Source organism: Hydra vulgaris, chromosome 08, assembly GCF_038396675.1.
Source record: "Hydra vulgaris chromosome 08, alternate assembly HydraT2T_AEP".
NCBI classification, from domain to species: Eukaryota; Metazoa; Cnidaria; class Hydrozoa; order Anthoathecata; family Hydridae; genus Hydra; species Hydra vulgaris.
This window is the reverse complement of record NC_088927.1, coordinates 9,017,181-9,035,280: the sequence shown is the minus strand read 5'-3', so window position 1 is coordinate 9,035,280 and position 18,100 is coordinate 9,017,181. Positions and strand designations below refer to the sequence as shown.

At 28.7% G+C, this 18,100-nt stretch overlaps 1 protein-coding gene across 2 annotated transcripts in view; it reads left to right on the top strand.

Moving 5' to 3' along the window:
* Window positions 1–17,897, top strand: part of LOC136083594 (uncharacterized) — a 38,240-nt gene extending 20,343 nt beyond the window's left edge. The window contains exons 3-4 of one of the 2 annotated variants that reach the window (XM_065803020.1): window positions 4,482–4,736; window positions 17,024–17,897. In XM_065803020.1, coding sequence (XP_065659092.1) covers window positions 4,482–4,736; window positions 17,024–17,337 — 569 coding nt within the window. In that variant the 3' untranslated portion in view covers window positions 17,338–17,897. Of the gene's footprint in view, window positions 1–4,481; window positions 4,737–17,011 lie in introns of both variants that reach the window. The other variant, XM_065803019.1, reaches the window with a different exon arrangement.
* The last annotated feature ends 203 nt before the right edge of the window (window positions 17,898–18,100 follow it).

The window sequence follows — 18,100 nt, the reverse complement described above, 5'->3', positions numbered from 1 at the left end:
TCATCATCATCATCATCATCATCATCATCATCATCATCATAATCATCATCATCATCATCATCATCATCATCATCATCATCATCATCATCATCATCATACCATCTACCTTTTTTTTTGTCTTTCATTTTCTTTATAGCTAAGTATGATTTCCCAATTATATTTGACTTCTTGCATTTTTGCTTTAACCTCAAAGATTTTTTCATGTCCGGCTATGATTGCTTTTCATCTGTTTTTAATCTAAATACAATGCAACATCATCATTTTACTTTTGGGCAGTCAGAAGCCCGGATTTCATTAATTTCCTGTATGGTATCAGGTGATCCAATATCAAAATGACTATCCAACTTGGTCAAGAAGTAGGCACATTTTCTGCCAGCATCACTTTTCCAATTCTTGTTCTTATCTGTGTCTTGATGCGTGCCGTGTTCTAGAAAGTTACATCTGCATTAATAACTATTTAGCCAATCTCTTGATTTGTTACATGATTTCGGACATTTTCTTCATCGCGTTGTAGAAAAAGAAAAACTTTCAAAACCTGTCTGCAATCAGGTAGTTTAGAACCAGTTATTGATGATGAAGAGTGATGACGATGAAGACAGTGAAGGCTAGTAAGCTGTATCTCACAAACAACTGGAAGTGGTTGGCAAAGACTCGAGTTTAGCTTGTACAACTTCTTGTAAACATTTCAGTTTTAATGTATTTCATTAAAACAAAACACAACAATATTTCATAATAATATTAAATATTAATATATAAATATCAATATTACATATTAATAGTACATATCAAATTTTGCCTATATCATAATATTAATTTGTTTATCAAATTTGTAATTAAGGCAAAAATTTGATTCTGTTTTATACAGGAAATTAAGGCTTATCTTTAGGGGCTTTGAGGGGCTCTAGAATAGTTATTAAAATGTGATAATAAATGTTTTTACTTTTAACTTGGGTGGTTTTGAAATTTTTTTGCAAAGTGAACACTCCTAATATACTTTCATATACACACACATAGACATAGACATAAATATATGAATAAATGCGTACGTACACACATATGCATTTACATATACACATACACACGTAATTTATTAAATTTTTTTTAAAATTATTTGTTTACTTTTTTTTTATATTATTTTTTGTTTTACTGCTTTAATATAAATTTATAAATAATTTTTTTATAATAACAAGAATTGTTTAACATGGTATATGTTTAAAAATAAAAAAAAATGTTCAAAGAAAAAAGTATAGAAAATATCCAAAAATCAAAAGCGAATATTAAAGTAAAAATATCAAAAAATAACAAAGTATCAGAAAAAATACTTACTAAAATACTATTTTGAAACATAAAATGAGGATCCGATATACTTTTATATGTTATACAACATATGTATTAAGTATTCATTTGACATAAAAGAGTTAAAAATGTATAAATGTGTCTTCGATAGATAAAGCAATTTCTGTTAGTTTTTATTTAATAAAGAGTTATTCCGTTCGAAGGAAATATCAAAGTTTTTCAAAACTACTCTGTTCAAAAGAAAAGCTCCTCGAAATGAAATACTAGACTTTCCAAAGTTAGTTTGAAAAAAAGGTTGTTGAATTAAATTATCATTTCTTAAGTTGTATTTACTTTTATCTTTTAAGGTATATAGATTATGAAAAGAAATAGGAGATGCGTTAGTTTTACATTGTCCATAAAACAGAGTGTGTTAAAAACATTCAGCTGATAAATATTAGGAACTTTCATTTTAAATAAAAGAGGGTTTGCATCAGCAAGTCTATCTTTAAAATCGATTAGTCGAGCAACATGGTTTTGCTGACGTTAAATTGATAATAATTTAGATTTATTGGTATTACCGCGGGGAAATGTTTGTATAACTTTTTATGGAAATGGATAAAAGAGAAATATAGTGATAAAATGTGTTTATTTACAGTATTTCTCGCTTTATACATCATTCCTATACTTTCAGCAACTTTGTTGCACAAAAAGTTAATGTGATATTTCCAACTGAGGTTTTCATCAACATAAACGCCTAAAAAGTTAGTATATATTTTCTTTTTATTTGCATTTTGTCTATAAAAAGAATTTTAATAGGCAGTAGTTTTGTTTTGTATTTGGATGAAAAAGTGTCCATTCCGTTTAATATGATAAAAATTTAAAAAAGTTAAAAAGGAAGATTTTTTAAAATAAAATTTGTGTGAGCTGTATTTATCGTTGTCCAGACTCATTGAAAATCTCTAATTTCTTTTGACAAATAAACACTAAAAAAAATCTGTATGCATATTTACGATGATTAAAATACTCTTTTTGGATTCTAGCTCAGAACCAAGAGATGCCATTTTTTGTCAAAATGAGTGACATTAGTACAGAAGAAGACATAAACTTTAGAGTTAAATATTCTTCTCAAACTTGCAAAATATTTCTCAATCATTGTTGATTCTACTCCCGATATGTACAAAACGTAAAACCAGTTGACCGGTTCTTAGCATTCATTCCCATGCAATATCATTTGGCAGTTTCCATGCTTGAAATCGTTTTGAAAATGTAAGATATATGGTATGCAATCAACATTCAAAATTGTCGTGGCCAGTCATACGACAATGCCAGTAATATGTCTGGAATCTACTTTTTTTTGGTTTACAAGCAAAAATTAAGGAGATCAACGTTCTCGCCAAATACATTCCATGTGCTGCTTAATATATGAACCTCGTAGAAATGAGTGCCGCGAAATCCAACGCAGTTGCTGGTAATTTCTTTAGCTTTTTTCATGAAACTTATAACTTCTTTTCTGCATCAACGCATCGTTGTCTTAAAGTCAAAGTTCCTTACATCAACGCATCAACGCATCTTAAAGTAAAGTTCTTTGCTGAAATACGTGTTAAGGTTCCCTAGACTCACTCACAAACTTGTTGGTCAGCTACTGCTGATGCTTGTTTGTCTATTGAAAAGAATTGTTCTTTTTACAAGGTGATTAAGAATTATTCAGAAAATAAAATAAAACAGTTTTTTTTGTGATTGTGCATACTTATTAAAAAATATTTTCTATATAGGCTCTTCTTGATCTTAACGACGATCAGAAAGCAAAACCAGGAGCAAAGGTCTTAAACTTTTGACAAAAATGGAACAACTTGAGACCGCTATTTTAATAAACATTTGGAACAGAATCATGAAAAGGTTCAACAAAGTTAACAAGAAACTGCAATTTGTAAAGGTTGATTTAGGTATGGTTGAAAAACTGTACAACTCCCTGGAGCATTACGTGAAGCAAGTTTGCTCCAATTTTGAGCTGTATAAAAAATGTCGTGTCTTTGTTCAACATGGATGAGTATGTCTATATTTAAAGGCTTCCAAGAGCACGCAAGAGGCATGACGATGATGAAATTAATAGTGTGGAAACTACAGTGTTTTCTGGGCGATCTTAAATGATTGTCGACGTTAATGAGATAGCGGACAAACTAATGAATAATCTAGATAAAAGAAAGCCTATGCTGGATTGAACTCTCTGTTTGGTTTTATTGTGAACCTCCGCAGCATGGATATCTTGGAGATTACTTGCAGTGCACAAAAACTTGTTGACCGATATCCTGTTGATCTTATCTTTCACTTATTGAACGAATCTCTTCATTTTGGAGCTTTTTTTAGGAACGTCATTCAGATTTTTTTTATCGTTCATCGATTTTCTATTTGAATCAATCAACTTTATTGGATTCCATCAACTTTGTTGTTTGCATTTGCAAGGTTAAAGTGCAGACGAAAGGTGTTTTAAAACCTATACTAATTGCTGCGTGTTTTTATCATTAAATAACGCAAGATGCTTTTTTAAATACAAAAGAAAATACATTATAAAGTCATAGCGCAACATATACAAAGATTTTTTTTATTTTAAACCGCTGTTAAACTTGAATACTAGGAGGCCAACAGGGGCTAGAAGGCCTAAAGTGCCGGGAGGCCAAGAATATAACTTAATTTTTATAATTTAATTTTAAATTAATAAAACAATTAAAGTCCTTCTAGTATTTTTGTCCAACCTTTACAAAATTATGATATCATTTTATACAGAACGTTTCAATACTTATGTGTAGGTGACGATTTTCATGTAATTCTAATACTGACAAAAATGTTTTAAAGTTTAAATAATAGGGGAAGAGGGAGCTTCCTGGAAAAGCCAAGTTTCAGTGCAGTTGGAAAATTGGTTTTAATAAAATATTGGTTTTTGTAAAATGAACGTTTTTAAATTTTCACATTTCATAGCAAACTCACTGAGCTTAAATTCGCTATCGTCTTGAAGGTTTCTGGGAAAGTATTACTTTGCATACATTTAACTTTTATATAATTTATTATATACTATTAGTTATATGTGATTGCTTATATAACAAATAAAAAATTTAATTAATATTTGAAAAATTTACAAGTTAAAATTTTAAACATTAAAATTTAAGTTAAGTTAAACTTTTTGAACTTTTTTTTTATAAAAATTTTAGAATGTGAATTATCATTGCACTTTAATTGTATATTGCGTCTGGACACTCTGAAAAACTTAAACATGGAAAATTGCAATTTAAATGAACTTGAGAAATGCTTAAACTATCATAAGAAGGCGTCTATTTGCAAAATCAATGATCCCGATACTCTACACGCCGTTGATCAATTGCAAAACGAAATAAAGTCAGCTTCTGCTAAAAAAAAATTATGCAAAAGAAAATATTTTATTCACAAACTTCAAGATTATTTTAAAGGTTTCCATTACTTTAAAACTTTTTTTTTTGTTTTGTTTTTAACTTTCATTTATTATCTTCATAAAACAAGGAAAATTTTGAGTTAAAATTTTGAGTAAAAAAAAGTGTAAAATGTTGTATAGTTTTGTCTAATATTGTGACCAACCCTATTGTAACCAACCCTAGTAGTAAGAAATATTGGTGCAATAATGGTGCAATATTAGATACTCATGCCACTATTGGCGCATTAGCTTGGTAATATTGATATTTTCACATAGTTGTACGCATGCGTTACAAAAATTGTTAAGGAAATATACTGTTTTAACAATTTTTGTAACGCATCAATCTTAAATTACTTAACATAGTAGTGTAATTGTCAGGACATAGGGGAAAATATTCCTGTTTGTTTTGTGAAGATGATGAAAATAATCTTAGAAAACTAAAAACCTTCAATATGCTGAAAAATTTGTGTGAAAACTTTGTCGAATATATCTTCTGTTTGAGATTGGAGAGATATTTATTACTTGATGTAATTCCTCCTCCAGAACTTCATTTACTTAAGTTAACTATTAGTATAATTTAACCAATACAATGAAAAAAGAATGTCAAGCAATATAGCAACTTCAAAAAAAGTTTTTGTTTCTAAAAAGCTTTGTAACAAAATATTACAAAATATTTTTAGCACAAGAGGCCTTTCAAGGTTATTTTTTTTGTTTTTCTAGAACTTTAAAGTGATAAAAATTTATTGTCGCATGAAAGACATTTGCATAAACAAAAGCATGATACTTCTAACTAACTTTTAATTTCCTGTTTTAAAAAATATTAGACAATGATAACTAATAGCAACAATACCTTAATTGATAAAAAATTATACTTTTATGACACAAACATAACAGCACTTGAACTAGCACTACTGATGAATATATATATATATATATATATATGATGAATATATATATATATATATATATATATATATATATATATATATATATATATATATATATATATATATATATATATGTATATATATATATATTCTTTACAAAATTAAGAAATATTATTGCAAAGAATATATATATATATATATATATATATATATATATATATATATATATATATATATATATATATATATATATATATATATATATATATATATATATATATATATATATATATACATATATATGAGCCCATCCTCATGAACAAATTTTAATACGCGAGCGTCTTAAAATATTCCCAAGGTATTGTTTTCTTAATGAAAATTTTTTATTTTTTATTATGGATGACTATTTATACTCGTTTAAAGTTTGAAACTTTTACCTTTTTGAGTTTTTAAGGGCATTTTCAAACAATCGGCGCAAATAGTAATTTACAAATCATAAACTATATAATAACGTCATTACAATTAAATGAAGGTTTTTTATCTATACCGATTGTGCGCATTTTTATTACTATTTTTTAACTGGTGGTATTTTAAAAGTGCACAAATTTGTTATGAAATTAAGAAAAAAGTGGCTTATTGAGGCCCAATACACAGCAATTAGAAATATGTTAGATGCTTTTGATCTCATACAGTTCGCTCGCTTCAATCCCTGGCAATGTAAAAGGAGTTTGTTCAAGATTAGATACAAAAATGGTAAAAGTTCTGTATTAAAAACAAAGGGAGGTCCGAAAAGTTGTAAGAACAGATTAAATCAAAGCTAAAATTCTTCTGAAATCAGTTATTGTTGATAAACAATGGCGGATCTAGGAATTTTGCAGCCCGGGGCTAATAGGGAAATTGCCCCCCTTCCTTCGCAAACAAAAAAATTAATATTCCTTTAAAGTGAATAAGTGACAAATGAATGAATTAATATACATCACACATTTATTATTACAATATATTTTGTAGTATACAGTCAATAGAGCACAGGTGTTGCAGCTAAAATTGTATTTTTCTTGACTTTATAGTTGCAAAATCCTGAAGGATATCACAGAAATCAATTTCAGAAGCAAGTTTACGCTCAATAGAAAAAAATTCAAGGTTTGACAATCTTTCCTCTGACATTGTTGAACACAAATACGATTTAATTAGTTTTAACTTACTGAAAGATTGATCACATGATGCAACTGAGAATGGTAAAGTTATAAATACCTGTAAAGCAGTAGCTAAAGTCTTATATAATTCAAGTCCCAAAGATGAAATGTAGGTAAGCCCTATTGGAAAGAAGTTCATTTTTTCTTGAAGTTTAGCTCTTCTAAGAGAAACAATAATATCTTTAAAGTCATCAAAAAGTTCATAGTCATTAAGATCATTAAAGTACCAAGAGGCAAGATCAAAACATTTCTTTTAAAGGCTTTCGATTTCTGCGTTATTAGTTTCCCAATTTGGTATGTTAATGACAGACTCAATGGAGCACAGAAAGCCAAATTGTTCATTTAAAACTCTTAACTGTGAAAATCAGTTAGAAATTTTAATATCAAGTTTGTCCAACATTTCTTTCATACATCGACTCATTTTTTACTGAGCATTTAAAACTGCATCTGAAGCAGTTTCTCCTGACATGACACGCCTTTTTCGAATTCTACGTTCCACGTTAATGTCCCATTTTTTTCACATTTCCTCAGCTTTTGTAATGGATGAGGTGCATAATGCATTTCTCCAAATTTCAATTTTATCAGTCAAAGCTCCTAATTGAATTAAGGTTTGGTTGAAAGTAATTTCTTTACTTTGTAAGCACTTTTGAATTCGATCAATTGAAGGAAGTATTTCAGACCAGAATTACAAAAGTGCCACAAACTTAAACTTTCGAATGGAAGAAAGAATATGTCCAGCATCACCTCGTGAGTCAAGCGTTTTTCCAGAAGAATCAGTTAACATTTCCAAAGCTGCCAACACCTCCTCAAGTTGAGTTGATATGGAGGTAACTGCAGCTGCTTTTAAACTCCATCTTGTACCTGAGAGGCTTTTTACTGTTATTTTTACATATTCCTTCAAAACTTCCCATCTATGAGTTGATGATGAGAAAAAAACTAATAATTTTTCCTATGTGCCAAAAAAAAGTAACAGCTTGTCTTTTTACATGTGCAGCATGGACTCCATTCAAATTTAAAGAGTGGTTCTTGCAAGGGACAAATATTGTCAATGAATTCAAGTCTAATATTCGTTTTTGAACTCCAGAATTAGCTCCTGCCATAGTTGCTTGATTATCATAGGATTGGCCCCTGCAGTCTTGAAAATTCAATTCATCTAAATAAAGCTTTTTTGTCATTTCCTGTAAAAACTTCAGCCGATTTATCATGAACTTGAATGAAATCTAAAAAAGCTTCTTTCACTGTGACTTCTTTCAATATCAACATATCTAATAATTTTAGACATTTTTTCAACATGTGATGAATCAGGAGGTTATCAAAAATGATGCTGTAATACTTCGCATTTTTTACATTAAGTATCATAGGTTTACGTACTTTTGAACCAAGCAGATTAATTAGTTCATTTTGAATTCCATGAGAGAAATATGATAAAGAACCAAATTTTGAGCTGACTGATTCTAAATGTTCTTTCATAAATGGGTCAAATTTGGCTAGAAACTTCATAAGAGCAAGGAAATTTCCAGCGTTATCATCTGATTGTAGAGACTCATTATGACTAAATTTTGGTTTTGCAATGTCTCTGTTCCAGTTTGTACCATTGCATCTCGAAAAGATGAGGAAATTATCGTTGGCCACATTCCAATATCATGATGAGACTTGTTTTTTCTTAATTCTTTGACTTGATCATAATTATCTTTTTTTATGTCTGCATGCAACTCTTGCAAAATTCCATTATGATACACTTCTATTTCTTGTTCTACTTCTGAAATAATTTCTGTAGAAACTGTGTTACTTGAAGTTGAGATGCCAGTCAATACAGCAGAGGTTGATGCAGTACTTGTAGAAGAAATTGGGTTTGAAGGAGTAATATTGGTATTTGTTAAAGCAACTACAAAATAAACAAATTATATATTTTTTATTAGTAATAAAAAATTTTCACATTAGTCTTTTTTACCTTCTAACAAATGTTGTTATTTCACAAATGTTTCCATAAAAGATTTGGATGAAGCATCTTCTTTTGCTCTTTTTGCAGTCTTTTTTCTGTTTTGAGATCCACTTGCCTTCTGTCTTTTCATTTTTAGAAATGATTTTTCTCACTTCTTTACCTACTTTTGCAGTTTTGTTCTTCTATTCCTCAATTTACTCCATTTTGTTTGTTTTGATCGTAGTAAACTTAATAAGCGAACTTCAAACCAGTTGAGATTGATCTCAGAATTGCCAAACATGTTCTTTATATATTAGTGAAAAAAATAATAGATTTTAAAAATAATTTTAATAAAAAAACAATTTAAAAAATAAAAATATCAGTGAAAATAGAAAAAAATCCTGTCGATTCGGCGCCTGGGGCGGCTGCCCCCTTCCCCCACCCTAGATCAGTCTGTTGATAAAGACCACCCACTAGGTCTTCATTTGCATATTTCACCAAACTACTGGTTAATTTTTGATATTTTAAGTAATAGTTTGAAAAAATGCCTACGAATGAGACTCCCCAGACTTTTTGGATACAATGAATTTCAAAACTTTTAAAATCTTTCAAAGTTTTTTTTTTTTTTTGTTCTTTTATTTCTTTATAATAACTATTACAATAAAATAAATGAATGAAGAATGCATATAAATAAAAAATTACAAATTTTGTTACATATAAAATAAGAACGCGGAGACTTGCAGAAGATCAGATGATCTTGTCATCAAGAACCCCTTACAATTGTTAACGTGTTTAAAACAATTTTGTAATGTGTATAAAATAATTAAGGCAGTCAAATAAAGTTTATAAAACGAAAGTTAGAAGTAAATATTAACGTTTTATATAAATACTTAAAATACAAGTCTTGATAGGTATGAAATGTATAAATTAAATTAACATGACAAACAAAAATAAATTAATAAAACAAAGTTTAAATATACAAGTTTATAGTCAAATAAACATTTTTTTATAAGAATTCGTAAAATCATAATATTTAAATCAAATACCTAAATTTAAAAATATATAAGTATGTCTTCAATTGAGAGAATGATATTTTTTAATTTCCTTTTAAAAGCGAAAAAATTCAAAACTATATTGTTCCATAGAAACGCCCCTCGAAAAGAAATACAAAACTTGCCTAAATTGGTTCTGAAAACTGGTTGGAGAAGGAAATTATCATTTCGTAAATTATATTTATTTTTTTCTTTTAAGGAATATAAATTGTGAAGAGAAGCCGGAGCTGTACGAGTTTTACATTTAAACATAAAACACAGTACATTAAAAATATTTAGTTTAAATATATTTAAAATATTCATTTCAATAAAAAGAGGCTTAGCATGTGAAAAACGGTCTTTAAAATTAATAAGACGTGCAGCATGTTTCTGTTGGCGATGAAGAGGTTCTAATTAACTTTTATTGACACTACCCCAAGCCGCATTCGCATAGTTGCTAACAACTCATCAGAAATCACAGCAAAATCGTAAATAAGAGATTATGATTTTGACCATAGTTTAAGAAATTTTTTCCTCAAAACAAGAAACATATTTCTTGTTTTTAAAAATAAATTATTATATATATTTATTTCTTAAAAAAAGAAACCTATTTCTTGTTTTAAGAAAAATATTTGGTAAGAAAAAATTCAATTTTGCTGTGCTTACAGTAAAATATATTCAAGATAATGAAGAGCTTGAGAGGAGCAAGGTGGAGCTTCAGACGCTACTTTAAATAAAGACTTCTTGTAAAGAATCATTAAAAAAGAGAAAAAGAATGGATTCAAGGAGCTAGCTACGGCGACTGCTTTCTCGCTTTCTCATTATTGAATGGTTCTAATAGTTTAAATTTTTATCCGATACCTAACTGCAAACTTTCAACCTTATAAGCACATTTACAATTTATTTTAATTTTACATATTTTCTTAGCTGAAAATTTATATGTTTATAAACATTTATTGTACATTTGCAGCGTTTAAACGCTGAATTCTAAAGCAAATTACCTTCAGAAACAAGTGATCTGAGGCAGTAGCGGATCCAGCAATTTTTTGTTCTCTAGATAGCTAACATATAGCAAAATCCAAACATTTGTATGTTTATACTTACGTCAAATAAAAATGTTTTTTAAAAACTTGCAATGATTGGAAGTTGGGAGCAAAAAAGCCCTAACATTTATCCCCTTGTCCCAAACGTGAGAACGTGAGAGTTGATGAAATAATTTTTTACAATTTTTAACTAAATTTTTATACATCGATAAACTTAAAGTATGGTTTTACAATCTCTAAGCGTTCAAAAATTATCACCAGGGGGGTTTAAACTTTATATGGTAATAGTTTATGAACACTGAGAGATATACTATGAAACTTAAAATTTATCGATGGATATAAACTTAGTTAAGAAAAGCAAAAAAATTATTTTACCATCTTACTGCTCTCAAATTTGGGGCAAGGGGGATGAAGTTTTAGGGCTTTTTTGTTCCCAAACTCCAATCATCGCAATATTTTGCAAAGCATCATTATTTGACATACATACATGAGAGAGAAAGAGAGAGAGAGAGAGAGAGAGAGAGAGAGAGAGAGAGAGAGAGAGAGAGAGAGAGAGAGAGAGAGAGAGAGAGAGAGAGAGAGAGAGAGAGAGAGAGAGAGAAAGAGAGAGAGAAAGAGAGAGAAAGAGAAAGTATAGAAAATATATGCTAGAAGACAAAAATGTTGGCAAAATTTGGAAGCTACTGCCTAGTTTGGAAGAACTGATATTGAACAGTTCCTCTTCTTGACATGCAGTTGTTGAGCTGTTAAAATGATTTTCTGCTGATAAATATGTCATATGTATTATATGTATTATACTCATATATTTTCACAAGTTGTTAAATTAAAAATGAAACTTTTATTGAATCTAAAGTAATTTCACTAAATAGACATTTAGTAGTAAACATGTGCTTTGGAATGAGATTCCATGAAGGTTATGCTAATGCTAAAGCAACATGAAGGTTATGCTGATGCTATAGCAACATATATAAGGATTTAAAGGTAGGGGAGAGTGGGGAGAAGTGGGACGCGGGAGAAGTGGGACAACCTGAAATTTCAAATTAGAAGTGGTGCCTAAATACTGTTATTTAATGTAAACAATTAAATTTCTTCCCGTCTGTTTAGCAGAAATTGCTTTGTTTACCTGAGTGCGCTAGAAGCCCTAATTTTGAAATGTACCTCAAAAAAGTGTTTACATTGGGGTGAAGTGAATAGAAAAAAAGAAATATTTATGCCCCGCTTCTTACCGTCGCCATTTGATTATTTTGGTCGAAAAATTTTCAAATTGTTGACAAAGAGCGGCACACTAGGCCTCTCTGTTATGAAAATACAGTTTTTAAATTTCAGCTAAAGTGAAGATGCCAGAGCAAGGAAAGTTCGTGTATGAAATTGTTCAAGTTCTTTGCGTCCACCACATTTTGGGTTAAAGAATTCCATAATTGTACAACACGGTTGGTGAAGAAGTTGCTTCTTTCAGCGCAGTTTCGGACAAATTGTGCTTTTAGTTGTTGGAGATTGAATCGGTGCCTAAAAAGAAGGTTTGTTCGTAAAAACTTATCCTCAAAAAATATTAACGTGATCCACTTCTCTCCACTCTCCCCTATTAGTTAAACTTATGTTCAAAGTAACATATTTTTTTCGTATTTTAAGTGGTGGATTTTAGGTTAAATGTTAATTTAAGATTCTCAAAAATATGTCATATGAATGTGACATAATCAAAATATATAAACATGTGAAGATATAATCACAATGTATAAATATAATCACAAATTTTAAGATGGAAAGTTTACATAACTGGAAACTAAGTGGAACTAGAGACGGACCTAGGGATTATTGTATGCGGGGGGAAAGGGGGGGGAGAGGGGATGTTGAAATATTTTTCCAATGTTTTTCCTGATGATAGATTTTTCTTCAAATTTTGCATACATACTCTTGCTTGATGACGATACAATATCAATAATTAGTCTTGTAATAAATCAATTAATTTAGTTAATTTTAATCAAGTTTATTTTTTATATAGAAAAAAGAATAAAAATTTTATAAATAATTATATTGATTATTTTTATACTTATACTCGCGTTTAGCATATTTGGATATGGCGTTGGCTTTGTGAACGGAATGTATGTGGCTTACTGAACTTTTTTTTTTTTACACACGCATACAGCCGAATGTTAATAAAATAAAACAGTTAAATCAGAAAAAATTGATTGCAAGATTTGTGTTTTAATAACATATGAAAGCATTGGGTTTTAAAAATTTTAAATTTTTAATTTTACTTCTTGTATTTTGTATTACATTTTTGTCCCCTATAATAAAAAAAAAAGTTCTCCATTTCTAAGGACATTTTTAGGACTCTGGTGGTGGTTTTGGTGTTGGTTGTTGTGGGGGGATACACACCCCTTCCCTCTTTCCCCTCTAGATCAGTCAATGAACTAAACATCACCTTATCATGTTCTTAAATAGAACCAAGCGTATTTTCTTAGCAATGCTCTAAATCTGTTCATCATAATATGCTAAAAACTCTCAGCAGGTTCTTAACTTCAGAGTAAACTACGGAGAACTTCTTAGCAGTATTGGAGTACTTAAGTTACCGAATTAAAATTTGTTCACTCTTGTAATTTATACATATAATTTACAATAATAATCATATCTTTACATTATATTATATCATTTAGTATTACAAATTATATTATATATTAACGTTACTAATTATACAATATTGTACAAATATCTATATATTTATAGGTGATACTATGTGATACAATATTACAAATTCTATTATATTTTAATATACAACATAACATTATATTGCAAAAAATTTTATACAATGCCATATAATATTTCAGGCTATGTTATTTTATTATCAACATAAGACAATTCTACACTTTTTTGAAAAGGGGCTTTTAGGGCCCCTTTTCAAAAAAGTGTAGAACTGTCTTATGTTAATTTTTGATTTTATTACATAAAAAAACAAATTGCATAAGTATACTAACAGTGTAATACAGTATACTATATGTAACTAGATTTTATAAATGCAGAACAAACTAGAAAATAAGTTACATTCCAGCATAAGAGTAAATTTTAACAATTTTTTTCTTTTTTTTTCTTGACAAAATTTGTCGATTAGAGAATCCGCATTAAGAAGGTTTAGTAAATCCGCATTGCTAGATAAAATTGATAAATTATTTAAAGTATTTTGGTTCATATTTGATCTCATAAAACTTTTGATTAATTTAAGTTTTGAAAAAACTTCTTTCACAATTTGTTACAATAAAATATAAAAAGATTCTCAAAACTGTCCCAATTTTTTGGGAAATGCAATTTTAAAATTTTTTTTTATCAGTTTATAAATTAACACGTTAGTCATAGCTGTTTCCTAATATTTAATTTTGATAAAGTTATGAAATTGTAAAACTTCATCAAACAAAGACATTTTGAAATCTTCATGATATTGTTTAACAATTTCTTCAACCTTTAGCTTCGCATTATTGATGTTCACATTAATCAAAAATCCAAAAGTTGTGTTAGATTCTTGATATACAATCACCCTTTCATTTAAATTTGATTGATATGCATCGACGACTTTAATAAAAACATCTTACTGAAATCCACTTTTTTTTGAAATCCACTTTTGTGGATTCATTTTCTAAATAAAATAACTAAAGTAACAGGCGGGAAAAGTGTGCGCTCCTGTTCCTGACCACTCATATAATAATTATACACAACTTGGCCAAGGCTTGTTTAGATGTTTGAGAACATTCAAGTTTATGTATGTTTCCTTCTTTGTCCACATAATAATTAGTTTTAAAATACACGCTAAGAATAAATAACTTTATTCTTTACTTAGCAAATTTAAATTTTTTTCATTTAAATATTGGGGCCCCCAAAAATTGCTGGGTCTTACGCCGCGGCCTAGTCGGCCTATATATAAACCCAGGACTGACTACACTATCTTAATATAAGGTTTAAACTTAAAACTTTATTTTATAAATGATTTATAAATAAAGCAAACTTAACATTTGTAATGTTAATTCAAATGATGCATTTTATTTTTTTACAGGGGATTGGGGTAAAATTTTGATTTTTTATTGGGACACCAAGCGTACATATGCGAATATACATTGTAAGCGAGTATATACACATATATGAGCCCATGAGATGCATAGTGGTACAAGTCACTTTTTTCAATATTTTGAGTTATTGCCACCAATGGTTAGCATTTTGTTTATTCTATTACATGGCAGAGTGATATAAGTCTAATGATATCGATAATAATCCTGGAACTGTTTTTTGTTATGCTCCTCACTAAACAGCTGTTTTTGTTCACAGCCATAGTGATATTAGTCAGACTTCTCAAAACTAGATATGAGTGACTTATACCACTATGCATCTCAGGGGCTCATATGTTTATATTGTTTTCGATTTAAAATAACTTGTTTTAAACTCAATACTTTTTTTTCATTGATTGTGATAATTTATGTCGGCATTATATTGCAGTTTATATATAGCCAGTATATATGTCAAAATGTGGACAATTTATATTCGTGCATTTAAATCTTTTATTAAATCCGTTCAAAAATATTTAGCTAATCGTAATAAGATATTTAGCTAATCATTAAGAATATTTAGCTAATATTGAGATACATATTGTAACAACATTGCACCAATGCTGCTTGCTACAAGGGAAACAATTATAAGCAATCAAATTTGATTTAATTTCCATTTCTTTTTAATAGCTCATTTATAAAGTATTTATAAAGCGTGCAATAATTATAACTCTTTCTCTTTGTTTAGCATCCTTTCACGTCCGATACAATGAACTTTCTAAGAATCTATAAATTATTTATAAAAATATTTTTATTAAAATATCTTGCTTGTAAGTGTTTCATAAAAAAAATTTTACAGGGCAAATTTTTCTTGGGGGCTTTTTTCCTGCTACCATTATTTATATACTGCCAAAAAGTTAGCTCTTATGCCAAAACTATGCAAAGCTATATAATTATGCAAACCTTTATTATTGCAAATTATGCAAACCTATACAATTATGCAAATTAAGATGTTGCACATGCTATGTGAAAATTGGTATAGGAGCGCTAAAAGTTTAAAAAAATAGCTTAAGTGCACATATGTGTAAGTACTAACTGATGCAAGTGCGCTAAACCATATGATAAACACTGGAAAAATGCAAAGCCGCGTAAGTGTGAGCCTGTGTTCAGCTGAACCACCAATCACATGTGCATTAATTAAGGTAAAGTACATTTACTTAAATATACTTGCAGCATTTATCTAGTGCAATAAGATAAGCTGCATTTTATTTTTAAGTATTAAATTATTAAAAAAATATTAAAATTGTTTAATTGTGTAAAATTGGAACGCACGTAAACTTTTGCGAACATTTGCGTTTTCTTTGCGTTTGCAACTTCTGTTGCGTCGATGGAGACAAAAAATAACTTTTGTTAGAGAAAAATTGTGTCGTGGTAGAGAAATAATTGTAGGAAATAAAGATGCAAGAAGTAGTTGTGGTAAAAGTAGTTGTAGAAAAGAAGGATTGTAGAGGAGAAGGATGCTGGAAGTAGTCGTAGTAGAAAAGTTATTATAGAAAAGAAGGATGCTAGAAGTGGTCGCGGTAGAGAAGTGATTGTAGAAAAGAAGGATGCTAAAAGTAATCGTGGTATAAAAGTATTCATTGAAAAGAATGATGCTAGAAGTAGTTATAGTAGAGAAGTAATCATAGAAAAGTATTAATAGAAAAAAAGGATGCTAAAAGTAGTCGTGGTAGAGAAGTAATCGTGGAAAAGAAGTATGGTAGAAGTAGTTTTAAACAACTCTTTTTTAAATTACCTAAAAGAAAACTGAAAAGAACCTATTAAAAAAATTCGTTTTGCTTGGAATGATTTAATAGTCTTTATTTATTTGGTATCATTGCACCTACAAAAAATGGTGATAGAATGTGATAAGTATTCTGAATGTGAATTCAAAATAACTATCACATTCTTTTACAATGGAAATATAAATCTCTCTTCTCATCCCTCCCAGTTATTCTCGGTATTTGACAAGGATGGGAGAAGGGAGATTAAAACTCTGTATATTAAAATTTGAGGTAGTCTGACTTCTTCTGACGAGGGAGATATAGGTTCTAAAATTGTATAGAGTTGTGTGATCTAATTGTTGTAAGATTCTGTTAAATTATTTTTTAGCTATAAGTTCTCTATTATTTGCATGTGTAAAACCATTTTAAAGTTTGCTTTTTAGTTCTAGGAGTTGAAAGTAGTCAGATTGATGAAATTGAATATTCTGGTGAATCTAACGACGATGAAAGCGATGACCTAGAGAACTTATTTTCTGAAGAGGGTTTTGTATCGCAAGTTATCTCTAATGAAGATTTAGGCTTCTGGAAAGAAAAGTCTAAACAAATAAATAATGCAAAAAAACGTTTATATGGTAAAATGATTTTTTTTGATGATCGCAAATACATAAAACAAAGAAAAGTATATATGAATAACTTTATAAAGAAGGAATGGAAAAACTTGATAAGAAGATATGCTAAATGGTTTAAAAGTATATAAAATAATAATTATTATTATAATCTTTATAAGCTTCATATTTAGTAGACGCAAGAATTTGTACTAAAACAAAAATTTTTGTTTAACTATTTGTAAATTATTATTATTCCATTGTACTTCATTATATTATTCTAGTATAGACGTTTTCATATTCATAAATTTATCATTATAGTTTTTCTAAATCAAGTTGTTATTGTATTTATACATAGAGTGTTAATTAATTTCATATATATTAATCATTTGTGTGTGTCTTTCATTAACTATTTACATTTTCATATTTATTTTTCCAATGTACAATTGGAATAGTAAATGGAATAATATTTAATTGTGCCAAAACGTTTCAGACTTGATGAAGTTATGTATGAACGAATTTGGTCATAAAACTAAATTTTGATTGAATATAACTAATGTGGCAAAGCCCAGATAAAATTTCATCAATAAAAATTTCAAAGAATTTTATCGATACAATTTTTTTCAGTGTACCGTTATAACAACATCGGGTAATTTTAAAAGTTTTTTCCTTGTAATTTTTAATGGAATAAAATATTTATTATTTTGTCTACATTGAATGTGAGTTTATTAGCCTTATTCAATAACATTCTTTCATTAAAAAAGAATTATTGAGCAAAAATGGCTATAAATGAATTTAAGCCTCGGATTCATGATTTACGCCTCGGATTCATGATCATAATAATGTCAAGACAATTAATAATGATAAATAAACTGTGTTCAAAGAAAAAGAATGACAAAAATGTTGTTTTGTTTT